The sequence below is a fragment of the Peromyscus maniculatus genome, chromosome 14 (genome assembly GCF_049852395.1).
Source record: "Peromyscus maniculatus bairdii isolate BWxNUB_F1_BW_parent chromosome 14, HU_Pman_BW_mat_3.1, whole genome shotgun sequence".
Lineage (NCBI taxonomy): Eukaryota > Metazoa > Chordata > Mammalia > Rodentia > Cricetidae > Peromyscus > Peromyscus maniculatus.
The window spans coordinates 72,110,668-72,135,790 of NC_134865.1; the positions used below are offsets into that span (position 1 = coordinate 72,110,668).

Below are 25,123 nucleotides of genomic sequence, written 5' to 3' on the forward strand. Positions count from 1 at the left end.
TTTCCTCGGTTTTTTTCCTGTTATGTGATAAATAGCTTGACAAAGACCACTGAAGGGAGAAAGGGTTTATTTCAGTCCATGATAGTGGCGAGTCACAGCGTCAAGAGCTTAGAGCAGCTGGTCACATCACAGCTCCAGCCAGCAACAGAGCACAATGAATACAGGTGTTCAGCTGCTTTCTACATGTTACATAGTCCAAGATCCACTGGCCAGAGAGTGGTCCTTCCCAGAACTAAAATGAGTCTTTCTACATCAGCTAACACAGTCAAGATACAGACATTCTCAGGGGCTATCCTTAAACTAGATAGCCCTGACTGGTGTGCCCAGAGGCTTGTCTCATGGATAATTCTAGATTCTGTCAGGTTGGCAACACTGACCATTATAAATAAAACATACATTGGATACATTTTCCCATGTTTATATGTATAGAGCTGTGTCGTTAAACATCTCTACTTTGTTTTATGTCTGTGTACATATAGACCTGCTACCTAGGGAATCCAGAAAAGGATGTCAGATCCTCTGAGAACTGGAGTTACAGACTGTTGTGATCCACCAAATGTGTGCTGGAATTAAACCTGAGTCCTCTAGAAAAGGTCATCCTTTATTAGGATGAATTTCCCCAAGGAATCTCAATTCATTTTAACAGTAAAAGGTGTTCTAAGTCCGAAAGTCCAGATATCATCAGATGTTCTCATTCCTTCTGAGGTGCTGCCTGCTCCCAGCACATACATACCCTCCTACATATACACACACCTACATTCTTTAAAATCTAGTTCTGCCAAGCACTAATCTAATCCCAGCATTTGAGAGGCAGAGGCAGGCTTATCTCTGTGGGTTTGAGGCCAACCTGGTCTATATAGTGAGTTCCAAGCTCTCCAGGGCTATAGAAATGAGTCCCTGTCATAAAACAAACATCTAATTCTAGGCGATGCTAACCACTATTCACATGATGAGTACCTCCTGAAGCAATTCAGAAACTCGAGGGTTTGCTACAGTTTTTTTTCTTACTATATTGGACCCCTGGAGAGAAGCAAGGTTCTTGGGATGCTAACATGTTGACTTTTTAGATACAACCAAAATCTGCCCCCCCACCCCCTTCTCCACATAGCTGCCCCCTCAGTCTGCTTGGACCCTCTCCCCTGCAGGCCAGGTCTGGCCAACACCCTATCACCACCTCAGGGACACACTCTCACTCCATGGAGTTGAGACACCACAGCCTAAGCCATCTTCCCTAGAATGGCCCTCTTCCGCCCACTTGGGCTCAGATACCCTGCTTTGGGCCACCATGACTTCCTGTCCCCTGCCCTGACCTTTGGCTCCTTCTTCTCTCTGTTCCACCCAAAGGCTTTAGGACTGAATCCTTTATCAAAGGGACAGTGAAGGAACCACTGTTTGTCTTGATGGGAAATATTTGTTTGTTAACAATTCTTTTCATACTGGGAGCATTCAAATCTGACCTATTCAATAAACAAATGCTAATTATGACTGCCAGTGTTTCCCTGATCTTTTGTCTCTGTTATTGTCATGACATTTTTAATGAAATGTTTGTACAGTTAGGATGCCTTCTTCCTTACAGCAACATTTATTTTGCAAATTTGCAGTTGTATTTAGGCTACCACCAGCAGCTCTCTTGGCAAACACTGAACAACTCCCACCACAGAAATTAATGAGTAGAGACAAGGTCTGAACACCTACTCGTTCTGTTCTCCTGTGGTCACGTGGAGGGACTCTGGGGAACTGGTCCAGGGGACAGCTATGGAAACCAGAAATTGAGTTTTGTAACACTGCACATTCTTAGTTCTTGTAAACAAGTCTTCTAGGTTAGCCTGAGCATCCAGGAAGTGGCCTGTGTCTCCTAGTTTTTGCGTGGGACCGCTGAGGCCCCAGCTACAGTTCTATTGATGTAAGGGTCCTCTATGTTTGCTGCCGGCAGAGCATGATGAGGTGGTGTGGGAAAAGAGCATGCTGCGGCCCAGGGAAGGCGTGCTGCGCTTTATAGTCCCTGACCTCTCTGAACCACTGGTTTCTCTGTGAAACATGTGCTGCCTCAGACTGCTCGGCCCTATGGCCTTTCTCCTGCCTCTCTGGCTGCCTCATCTCAGGAGTCCTAGTGAGTGATGCTTTCTGTACCCATTCTCCTTGACAGGAGACCCAGAGTGAGTGCTTCCTGTGTGTCGGGTACCATTGCTGGTGCCCTTGCTCTTACCCCCCTCCTCCCCTCCACCCCCACCAGTGTGTCAAATACAGATGCACAGAAAGCTGGGTCCCTCCATGAACTTCCCTGCTACTGTCCCTTCTGTCCACGGGCTGGAAAGGTCTTTCATTTTTACTCAAAGAACCCCCTACTCACCATTTTGGACTCAACTTCTTTTCTAGCTCTAGTCCGCGTAGCCTAGGAATGCTAAGCACATCATATTGCAGCTAACTGTTTACTTTTTTTCTCTCCACAGGAGACAGGCATGATGGTAATTATGTGTTTAATGTCTGTCTTCTGGGATGGTAAATCCCTATGGGCGTAGGTTGTGGCTGTCGTATTACCACAGTGTCTCCAGCACACTGCACACAGAGTAACAAATGAAGGCGATGCTTCTGCAAGGCTAAATGGGAACCAGGCCAGGAAGTGACCCAAGAACCTCACATGCGCTAATTTAGGTCTGAACACAGCTACAGAGGATCATACTATTAGTAATCCCAGGGAACTGCTGATAAAACAGATAGAGAGATCAGTGATTCCCCCATAAGTGTACAGCTAGGTTCGGAATCCAACTTGCCCTCAGTTTGCAGTTTCACCACGATACTTCATGCATGGGTGGAAGGATGGATGGATGGATGGATGGATGGATGGATGGATGGATGGATGGGTAGATGTACTATGCTTAAACACTGGCACAATTTGTGTAAATATAGACTGTAGATAGTTTATAAGAAAGAATTTAAGATTGGGTCACAAATATTGCCCCATCCAACTTCACTTCAGAGCACACTCTAGGTCACTGTGGTGGTTTGCATAAGAATGGCCCTCATAGGCTCATAGATTTGAATATTCGGTTACCAGGGAGTGGTACTATTTGAAAGAATTAGGAGGTGTAGCATTGTTGGAGGAAGTGTGTCGCTGAGAGTGGGCTTTGAGATTTCAAATGCCCACTCTAAGTCCAGAGTCTCTCCTCTCTTTTTGCTGCCTGTGGATCCAGATGCAGAACTCTCAGCTATTTCTCCAGCACCAGCACCGTGTCTGCCTGTGTGCTGCCAAGCTTTCCATCATGACAATAATTGACTCAACTTCTGAAATCACAAGCAAGCTGGTTAGTTTTAAATGCCAATTTATCTAGAATCAACTGGGAAGAGTCCCAGTTGGAGAGTTATTAGATCAGATTGCCCTGTGGGCATGTCTGTGGGGGGTTGCCTGGATCTTTAATTGGCCCAGTTCACTGTGATGGAACCATTCCCTAGGCTGGACCCCAAACTGTGCAAATGAAGAAAGCTAGCTGAACAGCAAATAAACAGCATAAGTGCATTCATTTCTCTCTGCTCTTGACTGTGGACATGGTTGACCAGATGTCTCAAGCTCCTGCCTCTGTGATTTACCAATGATGGATTATAACCTGGAATAACAAGCCTTTTTCTCTCCCTAAATTGCTTCTTGTCAGGGAATTTTATCACAGCAACAAAATGAAACTACATTACCCTCTGAAGTTGACAAACTGAAAATTTAATCTCTCAGATTGTATGTTAATGGTATTTGAAGACAGGACCTTTCTGAAGTAATTAGGCCACCATGGTAGCATTAGTGGCTTCACAAGAAAAGGAAGAAAGGCCTGAGCTAGCACATTTTCTCTGTCTCACCACATCCGTAGTTGATAAGTTTTTCTTCAGGTCCACCAAGCCTCCCACCCCACCTCTGCCCCGCAGTTCTATGGCCCTCTTATAAAATAATCACTCAAAAGCTCATATTAATTAAAATTGCTCGGTCATTAGCTCAGGCTAACTATTGACTAGCTCTTACACTTAAACTCAGCCCATTTCTGTTCATCTATATGTTGCCACATGTTCTATGGCTTTACCTGTATGCCTGTTACATGCTGCTCCCTGGACGGCGGGCTGGCGTCTCTCACTCAGCTTTCCACTTCCCAGAATTCTCTTCTCTGCTTGTCCCACCTATACTTCCTGCCTGGCTACTGGCCAATCAGCACTTAATTTATTAACTAATAAGAGCAACATATTCATAGCATAGCGTGATATCCACAGCACACATCTCTGCCCTGCCATAGGGTACCCTCTATACTGTCAGAGTGCATCAGGAAAGTCCTTGGCAGATGCCATTACAAGGTCCTGGGCTTCCAGTCAAATAAGCCTAGATTTCATTTTGCTTTTTTTTTTTTTTTTTGACAGAGACAATCTGGCTACACTGCCAAGGCTTGCCTCAAACTTATTATATAGCCCAGTGTAGCCTTGAATTGGCAATCCTTCTGCCTCAGCCTCTTAAATGCTGAGACTAAAGATATGTGCCAAATGCCTGACTACTAAACTTATATTTTTTAATAAGATATTCAGTTTGGGGCATTTTGTTATAACAAAAAAAAAAAAGACTAGGATAAATGCATACATAATCTCCAATATAGCCAGTCCTGGGTGTGTTCAATTAACTTTTACTTAGTTGTCTCTAAATTATTTATATGACAAACGGTACTGCCATGTACTCTGGGATTTTATTTGCTATTTGAAAATATCTTAGGATGCATTCCTAGAATTGAATTGCTTGAATAAAGCAAAGGTGTGACTCTGCAGGTGGAATTTCAGTCATCTACCATAGGGTGGATCAGATATTTTTACTCTGAAGTTTGGATGTTTCAGACCCAGCTGAGAGAATGATTGTCTTTGGGACCCATTATTGGCATCTTTGATGCCAAGGAATAGTATTTGTTGATTTGATGGTTTGTTCTTCTCTAAAAGGATAAGAGAGAGTTCTTGATAGGAAGATGGCTTCTTGGAACTTAGCCCAGACTCACTGGATCTTGTCTCCTCTCACTTCTAGAGAAAGATACTGAGAAAGGAGACACGTGGGACATCCAGCAGTGGGTTTACCAGAGGTCATGATGGAAAGCCAATGGAGTTTGGTATTCAGTCCTCAAAGAAACATATGGACTCTGGCTCTACAATCATGTTGTGGTTAATAAGGGAATGGTCTGTGCTAAGATACACAGATTCTTAGTACCATGGGTGGATGGTTGGGTGGGTGGATAGATGGATGGATGGATGGATGGATGGATGAAGGATGGATGGATGCATGGATGATGGGTGGATGGATGATGAATAGATGGATGGATGGATGGATGGATGGATGGATGGATGGATGGATAATGAATGAATGGATGATTACACAGATACATAAATACATAGATGTGGGTAGGTAGTTATCAATAACTCATAAACTGAAATCTGGTTTGGATTAGGTCTCTACCCATTAATTATGGGGCTTTATGTAACTTCTTGGACCTCCCTTAGCCTCTGTTTCCTTGTCTACACTGAGTTTAACAGTACCTTTCTTTAGGAGTTATTGTAAATAGACAATAGATGGTGTCTGGCACACAGTAGGTGCCCAGGGCAGCTGCTATCATTTGTTGTGAGTAGACAGTCTCTGGCTGTTGAACCTCTGTTCAGGGAATAACCCATAAGATAGGAAGTTAGTTGCCAGATAGGACACTGCTTTCTTCCTTCTGGCTGAGTGTGCTTTTCACAGGACAGCTTTCTACCTACCCATATTTATTTCTAAGTTGGGAGATCAATCGAGGACCTGCTTATATTTCTATTAACACAGAGAAATAAGGAGAAGGAAGGCTGGCTGGGCGGTGGTGGCACATGCCTTTAATCCCATCACTCGGGAGGCAGAGGCAGGTGGATCTCTGTGAGTTCGAGGCCAGCCTGGTATACAAAGAGAGTTCCAGGAAAGGCGCAAAGCTACACAAAGAAACCCTGTCTTGAAAACAACAACAACAACAACAACAACAACAATAATAATAATAAAAGAGAAGGAAGGCAACATCCCCCAGGAGCTAGACTAAAGCTATAACTGATTTCTAACCCAGCTTTCACTTGCTGTCAGGTCTCATGGGAGTCTTGCTTCTCAGTGGGGTTTGATACACAGTCTTTCATCCTCCAGCTACATGGAGCTGAGACCAGAGGCTCTGGCTGCCGTCTGCGGTGTGGTAACAAGTCTTTGGCCTTTACTGAGAGCCAGATGGAGGTGTTAAGTCCCCTGCAGTGACTCTGGGAACCACAGACATCTAGGACTTCAGCTGCTGACTGGCTGCTTGGGCTGGAGTCTGGCCTGCCAGCCCAGGAGACAAGCACTGGTTCAGTCTGCCAAAGCAGCTGCCTTAGGCCTCAGCTTTGCCTTCCCCTGGGGCCTGGAATTCAACCTCACCTGACCCTTTGGGCTCCCCACCCCAGCCAGGACTGACTGTTCTCCTCTCTGCGTCCTCTTTGTTTGCAGCTATTAAAGCAAAGCACTCAAGTCAGTTTTAAATGCACCTCTCTTCTTCCTAGAGCAGTCGTGTTCTTTTGTTTGTTTGGGATTCTATACAAGCCCAAATCTTTCTTAAATTAGACCTGAAGCTTACTTACATGGCTTTCTACCTAGAAGATTGGCTAGAATTGAAAACACAAATTGGTGGTTTTGAATCCCACTGAGTACATCTCTTTTGATAGGAATAGTTGTGGAAAATCGGGCGTATCTAAATTCCTCACTATAACACTGCTCTCGAGCCGTGGGTTCTTCCATTCTGCACTCAGCCACTCATCCAACAAACCCTGGCTTTTGTGTTCTTATGCCAGGTACTTGGCCGATTTGAATAAAAGGGCGTGGGTCAGAGGTCGGTGCTGGTAGTTAATCCATCTGAACAGGCAGTGCCACATTAGAAATCAACTTCCAAGATTTCTTTCTAGGCACGATTCCCTACAGCTGTGAGACCATTTCTAGTTTTTTAAAATAATTTTTAAACTTTATATGTGGTGCATGTGTTCATATGTATTCACACATGTGGAGGGGGGGCGATGTGTGCACATGGATGCGCGTGTGCATCAAGGCCAGAGGTTGGGTGTCTTCCTTTATCATTTGCCACCTTGTTTTCCCAGACAAGGTCTCTCACTGAACCTGAGCTCACTGATTGGTTAGACTGGCTGGCCAGCAAGCCCCAGCTTCCTCCTCTCTCTACCTCCCCAGCACTACACACACTTTCAAGCACACTCTGGTGTGCATGGCTTTTTACATGGGTGCTGGGGATCCGAACTCAGGTCCTCAAGCTTGCACAGCAAGCGCTTTTTACCAACTGAGTAATTGCTCAAGCCCCAAGTTTTAAACTTTTCATTGTAATTTTAAAACATATTCTATATTTAAATTTTACAACATTTATTCATTTACCAAAACCCAAATAAATCACTGTGGGTAGAGGGGGGCATGAGCAATGAAACGCCGAGTTCCTACCTTCTAAGAAGCCCAATCTAAACATCAAAAGTCACAGGCGATAGCTGGAGTTTCATTTGCAGTGGTAAATGCCATTCCCTCGTTTACTTGGTCCATGGAGAGAATGTTGGGGTGTACTGCATACTTGGGTTGTCACGGGTGCTCTGGAGCCTGTGAAAGGACTCTAAGAGGTGTCTCTGCCTACCAGGTCCTGGGGAGAGATCGGAGTTCAAAGTCGGGTAGAATATTAGGTTGCTGTGGCTCCAGCCCCATAAGACTAGTTCAAAGAGTGTTCTGAGAGCAAGGAGGGCCTGTCCCAGTCCTGCAGAACCGGCTTCTGAGCTGCTTCCGTGGAACACGTGGAACACGAAGCCCTCCGGGGGAAGTAGAAGACACTGCAGGGGAGGTAGAAGAGCACACAGAAGTCACAGGCGTAAGGGATTTTCTCACTGGACACTGAGAACTGATGGGGACGGGGGTGGGGGGTGGGGTGGGGCAGGGAGACTTATTCTCAACAGTGCTTGGCCATGGATAGTCCAGGGCACGGCATCCAACACCAACTCTGCCTATAGGGAAACTGCCTCTGACCTCTTCCTCTGTTATACAGGTTCCATTGGGGATGGTATGGTGCTCTTCTCACTTCTTCTGAGGTCCCGTCTTCCCTCTGCCCTAAAGAGTCTGCCAACGGCAGCACACATCAGAAACACAGCCAGCATGACTGAAGGTAAGCGGGACTAGACATTTGGCTGAGTGCTTGTTTGTTCGGTTGGTTTTATGAAGACAGGGTTTCGTGTAGCTTAACCCAGGATGAATTCAAACTTATTATGTAGCTGAGGATGACCTTGAAATCATGATCCTCCTGACTCCACCTCCTGAGTGCTGAGATTACAGATAGTAACCATGCCTGGCTACTCTGTGTGTGTGTGTGTGTGTGTGTGTGTGTGTGTGTTTGCATGCTCGCTCATATGTATGTATGTGTGCATATGTGCACACACATTTTGTCAGTCAAAATAAAATGCTATTAGGTTATGTCTAATCACTATTTAACTTCCCAGAATAGCCTACCAGTTTGGACTGGATTTGAGGTGTAGGAACCTCATGGAGGGGTCTAGGGCCTTCTAGTTCTGCTTGCTTACCCAACTCCATATCGAGAACTGCCCACAGACTCCAACCATAAAAGTGTTTTTTGGTTTTGGTTTTTGTTTTTTATGGTGGCTCATGCATGTAATCCCAGCATTTTGGATACTGGGTGGGAAGATTGCTGAGAGTTTGAGGCCAGCCTTGGCTACATAGTGAGTTCCAGACCAGCCTGGACTGTTTAGTGAGACCCTATCTCAAAACACAAAACAAAACAAAAGTTTATCCCGCCCCCTCCCAGGGAGAGTGCCACAGGCCACAGCGCCTTCTAAGTTGATCTCGATCGGGACCAAATTTCCCTACCCTTGGATGGCCTTATTCTCTGTGTAGTACCTATCTTTCCACTGTCCTATAGACATGACACCCAGTACTCCCCAAAGTCCCGAAACACACACACACACACACACACACACACACACACACACACACACACATGCTCAGGCATTTGATATGTCACTGACCTAAGTCCCACCAATATTTCACAATACAAACAAACATTTAAGGGCTTAGGCTATAGCTCAGTGTGGTGGAGAACTTGCCTGCTATGCCCAAGGCCCTGGGTTCTGTCCCTCACACCACAAAACCAAACCAAACAGTCTAGAGACTCCTCTGGTTATGGTACAAACACCAAAGGAAAAACCTATGAGTTGTGCTTAGTGTGCTTAAAACAAGAGGTCTTATTTAGCAGACTGCCATGCCAGGCCTCTATTGTTATTTGTGGGTGAATGGCTACCTATCATTGCACAACAAAACACCCTAAAGAGTAATGGCGTAGAGCCATAATTTTCACAAGTCTACAGCTGAGGCCGGGCTTGGTGAAGTAGTTTCTCTGCCTGCACCGTCGGGCTGGACCATCCAAGATGCCTTCTCCCTCATATTCTGATGACCACTGGGGTGACTGGACCCGAAAGCCTAACATTTCTTTTTGCGGAGCCTCTCTCTGCTGGTTAGTGTCCATTATCCACTTGACAAAGCTGATTTGCCTGTGGCTGCATCTGTGGAGGCATTTTCTTAATCGTTAATTGAGTTAAGAGATCCCAGCTCACTATGGGCAACTCCATCCCTAGGTAGGTGGGTCTGGACTATATGAGAAAACTGGCTGAGCATAAACCAGGTAAGTGGCATTCTTCCACAGTTTCTGCTTCAGTTTTTTATTTTATTTTATTTTATTTTTTCTTAGCATTTATTTTATTATGTACACAGTGGTCTGTCTGCATGTATGACTGCAGGCCAGAAGAGGGCGCCAGATCTCATTCTAGATGGTTGTGAGCCACCATGTGGTTGCTGGGAATTTAACTCGGGACATCTGGAAGAGCAGCCAGTGCTCTTAACCTCTGAGCCATCTCTCCAGCCCCTGCTTCAGTTTTTAACTTGGGTTCCCGCCCTGCCCTTTCCTAAATGATGAATTGTAACCTGGAAGTGTAAGCCAAATTAAACCCTTTCCTCAAGTCGCTTTTGGTCACAGTGTTCATCACAAGAGAAAGGTAAACCAGAACACTCTCCAACATGGTGGCCAGGCTTCTTTCTTTGGTAGCTCAGGACTCCAAGAGAAAGCAGTCCACTAAGAGATATGTAAGCCATGGCTCAAGACTGTTCACACCACAGACTGATGTCCTCTCAGCCAAAGGAAAAAAAAAAGTCACATGGCCAAGGCCTGAGCTAATGAAGGTGGTCCATTAGTACATGAATGGCAGGAAGCAGAATTTATATAGAAGACTCCCAAGGTCTATCAAAACCATTGTGCACCTTCAGCAAATGTGAGTGTCACCCCAGACAGTGACTGCCTCCTGGGACCTCAAGGAGGCAGTGAGTGTGAACAGCTTAGGCCATGGGCCCCCAGGGTGGACAATGAGAGCGTGGATTTCTAGATTTGCTCCTCACTAGAGGTCCACTATGAGTCAACTATGTGACCTTACCAGGCTTGTTTCCAAATAAAAAATGGAGCCAGGCTCCTCCACAGGAGCCTTCTGGAGGGCAATGTGGGCTGGTGAGTTCTTCCAAGACACCTGCTGCTGTAGAATAATCCATCAGGAGAAGGCGCATGTTCCAGCCTAGAGCCTGGTGTAAAAGGCTGTAAGTCTCATTAGGAGCACCAAAGGGGTCCCCCCCCCTTTCTTCTTCTTGTTAAAAAATTGATTTTTGGTTAAAAGACTCCAAATAAATCACTCGGTTTCTCTCCACAAAGAGAAAGTATCATGACCTTCAGTGGAACCTGAGAGCCCCAGGGATGCATGAATCAGCACCCTCACCTAGAAGTGTGGTCTGCCTGACCGCCCACTAAAGAGGGACCTCAAGGCTTCTATTCATATTGTGTTGCTAATGGGGACAACTCAGGGCTTTTCTATTCATCTCCCTCAGTGGAGATGAACAAAACCTAAACTCGGCTCCCGAAGTGCATTTAATTAAAAAGGAAACAAAGGAGCTTTATTCCCTGATTTATTGCATTAAAAATCCAATTTGTCCTCACAATAGGCTTTGGAGGGAAGAGGCAGTGGAGAGCCAGGGAGGCCTTTAAGCTGGCTTCCTCTCTGCCACCTCACCACAGGTGCAGGTCACTGTGTAGCCAAGCTAGACCTGCTTGAAAAGTGCAACCACACCCTCTTCTTCTGGGCTACTGGGGTGCCTGAGGCGTCCTCCCTTGGAAAGCTTTTTGGCGACTTTGGCAGACACTGTGGGTTTTGAGGTGATGAGTGCCAACACCACCTCACCACTTGCTGGTCTGGGGCTTTTTCCAGAAGATGGTCGTGTCTACTCCATCCCTCTTCTCTGAGGAAGTCTTGGACCCATCATACAAATGTCCAGAGCCTGTGACCCAGTGGGTCCAGTGCCATGATGAAGAGTTCACAAATCACTTAGCGCAGAGCAACCTGAACCACCATAAGCACACAGTGAATGCCTGCTGATCGTGTTCTTGTAGACCATAAATGTCCATGGGTTCATGGAGCACATCTGGCCGTTAGGACAATTGTTCCCGAAGTTATTTCTCCAGTAGAACACAGCTCTGTCTGGAGTATGATCTCTGTCTTCATTATTGTAGCAAAACATCTGATATCTGGTGTGTTGGTTATCCGTCTCTGTGACAAAGAACCTCACAGAAGCAACTTATGGAATGAAGGGTTTGCCCTGGCTCACAGCTCCAGGTGACTCAGGGGGAGCATGATCACATGGCATCGGCAGCCAGGAAGCCAAGACTGATGAATGCTGTTGCTCAGCCCGCTTTTTATTTAGTCCAGAACCCTAGCCCATGGAATGGTGCCACCCACATTTAGAGTGAGTCTTCCCACCTCAATGAACCTAGTTAACACAGGCCCAGATGTTTGTTTCCATAGTGATTCTAAATCCCATCAAGTTGATTCGCCATAGTAGGTCATTTATTTTAAAAAAAGGTTTCTGTTAGCTCACGATTTGGGAAACTGGAGAGCCCAAGAGCTGGGTGCCAGAATCAAGCAGGGGCCACATACAGCTTTAATTCATGGTGGGAAGCAGAAGGTCAGCCTCTATATGCCGAAGGGCAAGCAAGAATGGTGGAATCACTTTCCAATAACTGCTTTTGTTATAACTAAGCCAAGTTCCATGAGAATGAAAAGCCAGTTCACACGAGACGGCATTGACTTCAATGAGGGTGGCAGCCATGGCTCAAAAACATCCTGGTAGGCTCCACCTCCCACCACCACACAGACCAGTTGTTCTCAACCTGTGGGTCACCACCCCTTTGCGCACATAATGGATATCCTGCATATCAGATGTTTATGTTACAGTTAGCATAATTCATAACAGTTAGCAAAATTACAGTTATGAAGTATCAATGGAATAATTGTGTGGCTTGGGGGGGGGGTCACCATAACATGAGGGACTTTATTAAGGGGTTGCAGCATTAGGAAGCTTGAGAGCCACTGAAGAGGAACCAAAGTTCCAATTCAGGAACTTCTGGGGACCTGCCCAATCTTAGTTTTATAACCCTGAGAAAAGCATCAAAGTCACCTCTAGTCTTGTCACCTGGAGACAGTCACGATTATTATGCAGATATATTCTCTTTGAGTTCTTTCATCAATAATTTTATAGAAAGGAGACGTCGAAAATACTGTTTTGTTATCTGCCACTGTCCCTTTAACAATGATGTGATGTTGACAGAGTGTAACTGACAGAGGTCTCTCTGAGGTGGACATGATTAGTGCCAGCTTCCAGGTGGGAAAACTGAGGCCAAGAGATAAAAAGCCACTACATTGGGGTAACAGAGCTGGGGAGAATGTCAAGATTCAAGATCAGGGCTATCTGTATCCAAAACCAGAGAACTTGCCATCCCCAGGATGGCCGTTTGCCTTGTAGAGGAGCTCACGGTATGCAGATGGATTCTTCTCCACCTCCTTGTTGAATCTATGTGCCCACTCCAGCAATCAGTCTGCACAGACCAAAGACACCAACGGTCAACATCTGCAAAAGATTAGCCAAAAGACAGAAACACAGATGAGAGACGCTGGGCTATGTCAGTCACCGGGCAAGGCACATATGATGGTAAATCTTGGTTGTCAACTTGATATTTAGAATCACCATGGAAACTGAGCATGTTTATGAAGGGTTCTCTAGATTAAGAGGTAGGCAGATTTTAAGGTACTACATATATGTGATATTATTCCACAGACCCCGGACTGATTAAAAAAGGGAAAAGCTAGCTGAATACCAGCCTCCTTTGCTCTCTGCCTCCTGAGTGTGGACACAGTGTGACCAGCCACCTCCTGCTGCTGTACCCTCTCCATACAATGGCTGGAGCCCCTGAACCTATGAACCCAAACTATGTCCTTCTTCCCTCAAGTTTCTTTTGTCGTGTGATGAGACAGGTAACCAGTAGGACACATCGCAGCCACAGTGTGATCCCCATAACACAACTGCCAAGACTGCAAAAATGAGAACAATGGGCAGCACCGAGTGCCAGAGATGCTCATCCTGGGTGGCTGTGTCAATCACAGAGCCACGATGGGAAGTTGCTGGGCAGTGTCCAGTAAGGCTGACTGGGTTTTTCTACTGTGAATGTCAAATAGGAGAGCACTGTACACTCCCCAAATGCATGCTCTGTAACGCTCATGGTGGTGCCATTTGCAATAACCCAAGTTAAAGGTCCCTCCCCAGTAGACAAGGGTCAATTCTCATTGTGTGAATTTTACCACACACCATAGTACGTGAACAGACTGTCACTAAATGCAATGATACCTGTCAATTCCTAGATATTAGTGAAAGAATTAGGACTTAAAATATATATGGTATATGGTTCCATTATATGAAGTCCAATGATGGGTCATGTGTGGATTAGAAGTTAGAATAATAGTACCATAGATGGAGCAGCCAGGGTGTTGACTCTGAAGAGCTAACCATGCTGTCTCTCAATCTGGGTGCTTGCTAGGTGGGTATGTTTATTGTGTAAAAAGTCCTAAGCTGTATACTTTTTGTTTGTTGGTTGGTTGGTTGGTTGGTTGGTTGAGACAGGGTCTCACTATGTAGCCCAGGATGCCCTTAAACTTGTGATCTCCTGCCTCAGCCTCCTGAGTACTAAGATTATGGGTATGCTCCTCCATATACACAGCTATACTGCATATTTAAGTACACTTTTGTGTGCATCTGAAACAAGTCAATCAAAGGTGGAATTAACAAGGATCTGCAAGCATCAACCAAGTGTGCCTTTGTCCCATCTCCCACCCAACCCAGGACTCCAACCAGCCAGTGTGGTGGTCCTACCCAGATCCCTAGCACCAGCCTTTGAAAGCTTCTGCCAGGCCAATCGTGGTCCTCTGCCCCTGCTGGGCCAAAGTGAGCCAGAGAAGATACTGCCGCACCTGAGCACTGCTCCAGACGGGAGGTAAGGAGCCTATGCTATGGTAGACACAAGCGCCGCAAGATGCTGCAGCTTGGGCCCTTTGTTCCTAGATACATTGACCCAGCCTTGGGGACCACACAGGTCCTGGCATGGAGCATCACATGGCCACTGCTCAGGAGCAAGCTGCCCTCTCTGTCTTTCCTACGCCAACTCCACACCTGCCCCTGCCCTAGGCCTGGAGAAACCCTGTGGGCAGTGTCTTGTTCCATTTCCTATCGTTCTGATAAAATATGCTGACACAGCAACTGAGGGAAAAGGGGTTTATTTTGTGGTTACAGTTTCCAGGGGCTTGAAGCAGCCAGTTACATTTTATCCATACTCAAGAGAAGAGAGCAGTAATTTGTGTGTGTGTGTGTGTGTGTGTGTGTGTGTGTGTGTGTGTGTGTGTTTTAGGAAGACCCATCTCCTTTGCCTGGCTTTTGGAACTAGCTGTGTAGACCAAGTCGGCCTTAAGCTCATAGAGCTCTGTCTGCCTCTGTCTCCTGCATGCTGGGATTAAAGGTGTGTGCCACCATGCCTGGGCCAAGAGCAATAAACTAATGCCTGCAAGCCTGTGCTCAGTTCTCTTGCTCTCTCCGCTCTCATGCAGCTCAGGATCCCCTTGCCTAGGGAATGGTGCCACCCCCAGGGGATGGGTCTTCCCACTTCAATTAATCAGTATCCTCTCCCAAAGACACTCTTACAGGCCAACCTGAGACTCTCTTCCCACGTAATTTTAGATAGTGTCGAACTGACAATTAAAATTCACTGTGACAGACGCTGCCACCTGTCACTTTTCCATTCCTACCAGAAAGCCCTTGCACAGGATGAAGAAGAAGAGAACAATGCTTGCATCACTGACCCCCGGAGGAAAACATCGTTTATATTTTCATGTTTGCCAGACTCTTAAACAGCAGATGTCCCGCTCAGCTCCTGCTCACCCTCCACAGTTTCAGTTACCCACGGGTGACCAGTGTCTAAAAATATTGCATGGAAAATTCCAGGAATAAATAACTCAATGTTTTAAATAACTTTTATGACAGTGTATCATTACAATTACTGCTAATCTGATTTATAAAGTAAACATCAGGTGTAGAGATACAGGGGAAAGAAGATCCAGAGGGTTTGGGCCTAGCTGGTGTCAGGCGTCCACTGGGGATACTAGATGTCACAATAAGGGTGTGGCACAGCAAGCCGCATAGGTGGCCCTGGAAACCCTGCCTCAATGCCTCTCCACCATGCCCTAGCTTCCTTTGTGAGACTAGCTAGGGCTCCACCTTCTCTGACCTTGACTGTTAGACACCGGAACTGCTCTATCTTCCTCTCGCTCTCTCCTCCCTCTGTGCCCCCCTTCTGCTCACCCACAAAAGTGGCCTTTTCTAAGTCCACATCTGATCACGTGACTCTACTATTTAAAAGTCTCCCAGGCCTACCTGTGCCTTGTGCCTCAGCCCCATCTCAAGACTAGTGGTGACCTGGCCCCAGCTCAGCTTCTGAGACTCAGGGCACCCCCAGCTCTCTCCCCAGGCAGAAGGCTTCCCACTATCATTCTGTAGACCCAAGGATGAGAGGGCCCCTCAAAAATGCTGCTAGGGCCTGAGCCAGTACTGCCTGCATTGCCAGCTTGGAGCCTCCCAGTGCAGACTGCCCATGGTTCCCACTCAGTGCCTCCACACTCTGTACACTGTGCACCCTCTGCCTAGGTGTGCTCTCCTTCTTATCCAACGAGTAAACTCCTATTTATACCTCAAGACCCAACACCTCCTCCCCCTTTGTGGGTTGTTAGATTTCCAACACTAGGAGAAAATACCCGAGACAAACATCGTCAAGACAGAACGGCTTGTTTGAGTTAACTGCTTTGGAGCTTCGAGTCCATGGTCGACTGGCTATTGCTTGGGCCTGTGGCAAGGCAACACAGCGTAGGGGGGACATGGGATGGAGCAAGGATGCTCACAGAGCAGAAAGACAATGAGAAAGCAGCATCCTCTTCTTCGAGGGGATGTCCCCAATGACCTAACTTTCTCTCACTAGTCCCTACTTCTAAAGGTCCATACCTGCCACTACCACCACAGGCTGGGGTCTTGCATTCAGTCCATGGACTTCCGGGGACTCTTGAGATCCAGACTAGCATAGTAGAAGAGGAAGGCTTCTCATTGTCCTGTGTCTCTCCACTATCTAGACACTTGCTGCTCTGTGTAGCAGGTGTCGGAAGGTGGAGCCACAGCATGGCCATCCTGCAACCCCACCCCCTGGCACGTGTGTGGAAAGAAGGGAGAACTTGATAAATGATGTGGGGTGAGCAGAGGTAGGGCTTGTATCACATGGGGCTTTCAAACTCACAGGAGAGTTCCCCTATGGAGGTCTTACCCTGTGAACTCTAACCTGTGAACTCTGAAAGGTTCCTTGAGGCCACCATCCTGTCTGGGTCGGCTAGCATTCCCTCCATGGCAGAAAGTCCATCATTTTATTCTTGTGGGTCTGACTGATCTCGTGTTGAGGTTTAGGAAATTGAAGAAGGTGGGAGCCACAGTGTGTGTTATGTACATGCAGATTCAGTAGGTTTGGTTTGGCCATGCTTTGGGGACACTAGCCAAGCCTGTAGGTGGAAACCAAGTTCCCTAGACACGTCAGCTTCAGATATCCCCTCCACTGCCCTTTTAAAAAGTGCATCGTTGGGGCACCATAGTAAAGCCAGGGGCCTGTGAGTATTGCTCTGTGTCCCCAGGACCATCTGTCCACAGTTCCAGAAATATGAGTTTGGCACCTGCACAGGCCTGGCCTCACTGGAAGAGCACTCAGAGCAGCTGAAGGACATGGTGACCTTCATCATGGACTGTAGCTTCTCCATAGACAAGGCCTTGGAGCAGGCAGGGATCTTCAGAAGAGACCCAGCAGATCCAAGCCACGCAGGATCATACAAGGTAAGGCCACACCCCTGGGCAGAATGGTTTGAAAATGAGTGGATGGAGGCCGGGCGGTGGTGGCACATGCCTTTAATCTCAGGAGGCAGAGCCAGGCGGATCTCTGTGAGTTCGAAGGCAGCCTGGTCTACCAAGTGAGTTCCAGGAAAAGGCGCAAAGCTACACAGAGAAACCCTGTCTCAAAAAACCAAAAAAAAAAAAGAAAAAGAAAAGAAAAGAAAAGAAAAAAAAAAGAAAAAAGAAAATGTGGATGGAGTTGTATTTTCCTGTGGTGGAGAGAGCATTGGTCCAGGAAGCAGAAACACTAAGGTCAGCCCCAGCTCAGTCGCTCTCCCAGGTAAAGCCATTAGGCTCTGAGCCAGCCTCTCTCCTTCCCACCTCTGATAGGGCTGTAGCATCCAGTGTGGCCCTTTTGAGAAGTTTGTTACAGCTGAGTCAATCAAAGCCATTTGGAGTGTGTGTGTGTGTGTGTGTGTGTGTGTGTGTGTGTGTGTGTGTACATATGCTTCATGCACACATGGGTGCACACACGTGTATATGAATGTGTGTTCAGGCCAAAGGTCAACTTGTGTTTTTATTTGGTGAAGGGATGATTTGGGTAGTGCAATTCACGTGTGGAGGTTGGAGGACAACTTAAATCAATTCTCTCCTTCCACCATGTGAGTCTTGGGAACCAAACTCAAGTCATCAGGCATGGCGGCAAGTGCCTTACCTGCTGAATCATTTCACTGGCCTGAACTTGGGTTTTGAGACAAGCTCTCTTACTGGGACCTAGGGCTCACTGGTTAAGGCTATGTGGCTGGCCAGAGAGCCCTGGAGATGCTCTTGTCTCCATCTCCCCATGCTAGAACTACAAGCGCAGGGTGTCATCGTGCCCAGTTTTGATGTGGGCCCTGAAGATGAACAGAGACAGAAGGGCGGCCTCTCCTGGGACAGGCGTGCTGTTAGGGACTGTCTGCGGCTGAGGTGATGAGCTCTTCTTCCTGCTGAGACCAGTCAAGTGGGCGAAGAGCAGCCCTTGTTCCGCTGTTTCCCTCCCTGATGCTGTTGGGACAAATCTGAGTGCCCACTCTCCAGATCAGTAAGTGACCAGTCTCCAGGCCTCCTGTGCACATGACCAGTCTCCAGGCCTCCTGTGCAAATGACCAGCCTCCAGGCCTTTCTGCTTTCAGTAACCTGCTTTCATCTTAGGCACTGTTTATTACAGTGTCCACCTTTGGCTCCTGTCTGAGAGGCCTGGATTGCATCGGGTCAGAAACAAAAGTGTCCACATTCTGCACTGCCCTTCAAGGAGCAAGTGCGAAGGGTGAGGGCAGAGCCCTTGGCACTGGCTGGGCTCCGCTGTTATTTGCAGCAGGTTAGAACTGGGATAGCCTCAGACTCATCAGCAAAGCCCCTCATTTGAAATGAAGAAAATAAAACCTAAAGGGTAAGAAACAGGGACTTGCCCAAGTCCCAGAACCAACAGGAACCACACTCTCGGCTGGTATGGTGACTGAATAAAGCTTTGCACAGAGGCACAGGTGTCCACAGGAGATGTTAACCACAGCCTGTCATTTATCTATGACACCCCACTTCCCCCCTCCCCATGGTTACCATACGGCTCTCAGTCTACAGCAACCCGACCCGACCCCACTGCCCTTAGATCCCGAGAGAGGTGGGTACAGCCAACTTGAATTCCACTGACGACCTAGACAGACCTAGACAGAGGTATCTGGGTCCCCAGGAGCACTGCCTGGCTTTGCAAGTGGCCTACATGCGACCCCTCTCTGTCCTAGGTGCTGACATACAGACACCAGGTTGGCAGCACACCAGAATTTCATCCTGCTCTGGCCAGGGTGGCGATGGCAAGCCAGCTAAGTGGCAGCCGAGGCTGTCCCAGTGGATCATGATCCCGGCTGTGTCCTACACCTGCCATCCGCCCCACTGCAGGGGGAGAAGAAATGCAGCACAAGCCAAAGTCACGCAGGTCACCCTGGGCAGACTCTGCCAAGGGAGGGCGGGGCATCCGGGGACAGCGGCTCCTCCTGGGGTGATCTGCTCCCTTTCGCCTCTGATTCTGTCAGAACTTCACAGACTTATTGAGGTCCACAAAAACAAAACAAAACAACAAACAAACAAACAAACAAAAAAAACCACACCAAAACCAGAGGCCCATGAGACTGGATGGGGAAGTGTGTGTGTGTGTGTGTGTGTGTGTGTGTGTGTGTGTGTGTGTTATAAGCCTCCGCAGAAATTTAGTATTTCCTTCAGTTCTGAATGTTGGCGACAAAGGCCCGTTGGGTCGACAGATCCTGTAGCGTTGTGGCTGACAGAGTATTTCACAGACAGATTCGATCACAGTACAGTTGTCAGACTCTCAAAGACATCCTATACACCGATACTCCAAAACGACAAAGACCTGCCCCTCTGTCCTCTTCGCTGTCCCTGGGAAAGCAGACCGTGTTCCCCGTGGAACGCCCTGGGACCTACATTTGAGCATCTGAAATAGTATTGGTTTCCTTTGGCACATTCACTTTTCTTCTCTTCGCCTCACCTCTTTGCCCCCCACCATGTGCTTATGCTTTAAGGCTCACTGTGTAACCTAGGCTAACCTGAAAACTCCCCATGTAGTCAAGGCTGAAACTCTCCATTCTCCTGCCTTAGTGCCCCCCCCCCCCCCCCGTGCTGGGACTACACACACATGCCATCCATAAATTTTCTTTTATGTGGTGAAAATACTACTCTGTCCAGCTTAGAAGATGTGTCAAATGTTGACAGATAAAAAAATCAGGACCCCCCCCACCCAGTTTTGAGTTACTCATGATCAGCCAAGCACCCCATCTGTGTGGCTCCTACAGCAGCTGCTGGAACCTCTTGCTTCCTGCAGCTTGAATGGTGAGGCCTGGGGCTTGAATCTGGGTTAATTCCTGTTTTTTCTTCCCTTACATGTTCACTTGATTTCTCAGACCACGGTGCCATGTGCCACCATTGCTGGCTTCTGCTGCCCTCTGGTGGTCACAATGAGACCCGTTCCCAAGGACAAGCTGGAGAGGCTGTTCCAGGCCACACACTGCTTGGGAGGACAGCAAGGACAACCCATCCACATCGGTGACCCAGGTCAGTGTCCACCCAAGTCGTGGTTCCCACATGGGCCTGAGAAGCACCTAGGAGCTTATGCTGTTCTTAGGGAAGTCTCACGGGCGAGGGCCTGGGGCGAGGCCCAGAGGGCCAGAACAGGTGACCTCTAGTCTAAGACACTGCCACCTTGCCCAACCAACGGGTTTCATCTTGAGGATCTGTGATGCACACAACACTCCTGTGAGCTTCACATGACCCCTGGATCATGTTGCATGGGACTCTTGGTTTCAAGTTGTCCTCTAACCTCTGCATGGGTGTTATGGCACATCTGTTGCTTATAATCATGCACCTCCTCTGTCTGTCTGTCTGTCTGTCTGTCTCTCTCTCTCTTTCTCTCTCTCTCAAACACACACACACACACACACACACACACACACACACACACACACACACACAGGATAATATTAACAAAACTCAAACTTACATTTGGACTGAAAGCCATGAGTATTAACTTAGCCTGAGAGTGAATGAACAGATTGAAGGGTGAAGGTCAAAAGTCTGGATGCTGCCCAGGCCTCTTGGAGCTCCCAGAGGGCCTGAGGAGAGCTTGGGGTTGGCCTGGGTGAGAGCCAGGATCTGTGTACTTGAACTTGCCCAGCTTTGTTAGTCAACAGAATCATCAAAGACCTGACAGTCTATGAAAATACTATCAGCACTACTGGCCTTCCTCACCTAAAACGGTCTCAGGGCCACCCAGAGGATGTCTACTGACTTGTCTTACTAACGTGGGTGGACTGGTCCCGACACATCCGTCTCTGCTGCCTTTGTTACCACCGTTGGCAGCATGCCAATGACTGCTAGCCAGGCCAGGGCTGCTGATAGCAATAACAGAGGTTACAGCTGTGTAACTTAACCAGTCTGTATCAAGATGACACACAGTGCTGGCTTTGTTAGGAATCCGAGCTACACAGCCAGTACTGAGCTAGACGCACTACAGACTCCCTCCAGAAACCACATCGTGCAGTTTGAGATGTCAGGCCTGATTATACCAGCCAACATGAGCCCTAAGTTACAGAACATCCTTATCTGTTAAAACTTCAGCTCCTAGCCATCATTACCTCTTCCTCCTGCCCCTCCTCTTCTTCCTCCTTTTCCATCTAAGATAATGCTACAACCAACTCTCTTTAGGAGAAAGATCCATAAAGTACTTAGTGCATCCATGTGGATAGTACCAACCAGAGGAATCCTGTTTTCTTTTTCCATCTGCAGAGCTCTTGGGAATCAAGGCACTGTCCAGACCCGACTATGGGAATTATGTGGAGTGTCGGCCTGAGGATGTCCCAGTGTTCTGGCCTTCACAGCTGACCGGTCTGGAAGCAGTCATCAGTTGCAGTAGGTTGGGGCACAAGGGTACAACTGCCTTGATCTCAGAAGCAACCCAGTGGGTCTGGAGTTCTTGAAAGCACAGGTTTACAGATTCATGACTTAAAAACAAACTCAGAAAACACAGGCCTCGAGTTGGGGATGTAGCCCAGTGGTAGAGCACTTTCCCAGCATGCCCAAAGCCCTGTGTTTGCCCCCCAGCACTGGAAGACAAACACAAACATAGGCTAAGCGTCTACAGTATCTCTCCACTTTCTCATTTAATCCAGGACTGTCTGTAGCCTCACCATAGCAGCTGGTCTTTAGCACAAGAACCTTTTGATGAAATACTTTTCCATCTGCTGAAGCTTCCCAGCTTGATCTGATGGAAGAACCAATCTTCAGCTTGACCTTTTGAGATTGGTAGAGCCTTGGAAGCAAAAGGATGAAGTCAAAAACACAGTTGAATTTCACAATGAAGTTGTCTCTCAGTATCCACTAAGGACCAGTCCCAGCACCCCTCAATCCCAAAGTCTAGCTTCTCCCAGAAGAGGGCAGTGTTGACACATTGCCCACCTTCCTGTACACTTCAACTCATTGCTAGAATGTATGTGATTCTTAATGTGATGTAAGTGATTTGCGAATAGACGTTCTGTTGTATTTTGAAAGATTTACTTATTTTATGTGTATGAATGTTTTGCCTGCACGTGCGTATGTGCAGCATGTGTGTGCCTGATGCCAACAGAGGCTAGGAGAGGGTATCAGATCCCCTGGAACTGAAGTTACAAGCAGCTGTGAGCTGCCATGTGGGTGCTGGGAACCAAACCCAAGTCCTCTGCACGAGCAGCAAATATTTTTAACTGCTGAGCCATCTCTCTGTGCCCATTATATTGTGTTCTAAAGGGTGAATGACAAAAAGAAAAAAAAACTGTCTTCACCACAGGCACAAATATGCTTCTTTTTTTAATATTTTCAACCAGTAGTTGAATGGGTACTAAGAATTAAAAGCAGTATCTTCAGCACTTCCCCCACACCACACCAAAGGACTAGACTAGTGTTACAGTGAACAGACCTAAGAGGGCACGCCTCGGTTCCTGGTAACAGGAATGTTATGGAAATACTGATAGTAGTAACCATTGCAGACCATTGCCATAGACACTGGAAAATTCTGGTCAGGTCAGGCATTCCACTACAAAGAGTCCAGTTTAGTGCTATTTTATTTTAACAGCATTCATGAGAGCTCAGCTATCAGAATATCTTCCTGATATGGCGACAAGACGTAGATGGCACAATCCATGGGATTCTGCTGTTTGATTAAAAGTCCATGCACTGAGTACCTACTGTATGCCAGGCATGAGCTCACATCTTAAGAATGCAATGCTGTGTTCTCAGGGAGCTTGTAGTCATTTCTAGGTATGGAATAGGGAAAGGGGGCAGGTATGCACACTCCATACACAGGCAGCGTCTAAGTTAGGGTTTCTATTGCTATGCAGAGACACCATGACCACAGCAACTCTTACAAAGGAAAACATTTAATTGAGGTGGTGGCTTACAGTTTCAGAGGTTCAGTCCATTATCATCCTGGTAAGGAGCATGGTGGTGTACAGGAAGACATAGTGCTGGCTATATCTTGATCCAAAGGCAATAGGAAGTGAACTATCTCACTGGGCATGGCTTGAGCATATATGAGACCTCAAAGCTTGCCTCCACAGTGACACACTTCCTCCCACAAAACCACACCTACTCCAACAAGGCCACTCCTCCCATTAGTACCTCTCCCTTTAGGGGTCATTTTCTTTCAAGCCACCACAGGTAGTAAATATACCCCAGCACGGCAGGCTCACGGCTCTCCTGCCTTCCATCCACCATGGGATGTGCCTGTAATGTAGATCTCACAGCTGGGAGCATCCTAACACACCCTAGCCCTCTTAAATCTGACGGTGTATGGATTGTGGATGAGAAGATGTGTCATCACTGGTCAGAGACAACAGCGAGTCGTTCTCACACCTCAGCATATACATTTTATTAGCAATAGAGTCACTGCTGCACATCCCATACAACCGATGGGAGCAAAGCCTTGCACCACGTTCTGAGCCCGCTGCTCTTGGGTGTACCTGACTGTCAAGTGATCACACACACACACACACACACACACACACACACACACGCACGCACACGCACACGCACATGCACACTCACACGCACACATGTAGCCATTTCTCAGAGTCAATAGTTATACCCTTTAGAGGTCACACTCAAAGCTTATGTATCTATCAGTTGATGCTCCTGTTGAATGTTGGCCGACTCTGGCTTTCTGTTAAATCCAAGAAATGTTACAGTTTCTGTGAAATCTAATATATCATTTACTCACCTCACATGGATATTTATTTAACACCTACTATGTGCAAGGCATTATGTGGGAATCTGAGGTCGAGAATGGTACCTCATCTTGAGGAGCACACAGCTGGGTGGAGGTTAAGTACTCCAGTACAACAGTGATTCCAAGGAAGGCAGATGGAAGAAAGTCAATGTACTAAGTAGTGAGCACCTAGAAGCCAGGCACAAGGACAAAGAGATGATTCAGTGCCTGTCTCACTAATACAAACCATTACTGGGTGCTTACTCAGTACCCAGCACTTTGCTAAGCACTTGTATCTGTACTTCCCAGCTCAGTACTGACCAACGGACAAGGCACAGCCATTATTTGATAACATAACAGATAAGCGTAGTGAGGGTAGAGTCCCACCTGAAACTTGAATGCATTGTCCATGCCGCAGCCACTTCTCAGGAGGATGCTAGTGTCTGCTTAGGGCTGTAATCCTAGGGAGCGGGTTTTGTTGTTGTGAGAAAATGGAAACTCCGTACATTAGCATCCTCCACAAGGTACAGTGAGTGGCTTCACACTGAAGGGTTCAGTCAGTGCTTTCTGATTTCTGTAACCGTGATGGACAGAACCTCTGAGAGCTGCTGCTCCAGCTGTGGCTGCACCTCGCTTTTTTTCCACACTCACCTCCACTTTCCTAAAAAGTGCAGACAATTGTTTAAACAGAACTTGGTCTAGCCATGAGCCAGCTCCTTCTGACCTTGGTGCCAGCATATGGCCTAGCGAATTCTGTGGACAGGGTTGGTGCCGGGGCCGTCTTCCCTGTCCACTGTGGATTGGGCTTGGTGGGGTGACGTCACAGCCCCACCTGTTGTGTGTTCCAGAGGCTCCACTGGCTTTCACCAGCTTTCCGGGCTGCACGGTGATGGTCCCAAAGGACACTGTGTCTCCAGCAAGTTGTCGGACCCCTGAGATGGTTCTGGAAGTCCACGCCATTTCCAAAGATCCTTTGCATT

At 47.3% G+C, this 25,123-nt stretch overlaps 1 protein-coding gene across 7 annotated transcripts in view; it reads left to right on the forward strand.

Annotated features, from left to right (window-relative positions):
* Dglucy (D-glutamate cyclase) overlaps nucleotides 1-25,123 on the forward strand; it is a 134,514-nt gene that overhangs the window by 76,868 nt on the left and 32,523 nt on the right. For 5 of the 7 annotated variants that reach the window (XM_042261046.2, XM_076551244.1, XM_006991802.4 and 2 more), the window contains 6 exons: nucleotides 8,067-8,183; nucleotides 14,294-14,444; nucleotides 17,167-17,362; nucleotides 20,311-20,461; nucleotides 21,692-21,814; nucleotides 24,992-25,123. The exon at nucleotides 24,992-25,123 is cut by the window's right edge and continues 69 nt beyond it. In XM_042261046.2, coding sequence (XP_042116980.1) covers nucleotides 8,084-8,183; nucleotides 14,294-14,444; nucleotides 17,167-17,362; nucleotides 20,311-20,461; nucleotides 21,692-21,814; nucleotides 24,992-25,123 — 853 coding nt within the window. In that variant the 5' untranslated portion in view covers nucleotides 8,067-8,083. Of the gene's footprint in view, nucleotides 1-5,094; nucleotides 5,115-8,066; nucleotides 8,184-9,663; nucleotides 9,711-14,293; nucleotides 14,445-17,166; nucleotides 17,363-20,310; nucleotides 20,462-21,691; nucleotides 21,815-24,991 lie in introns of those variants that run through there. The other 2 variants (XM_076551243.1, XM_042261047.1) reach the window with 2 other exon arrangements.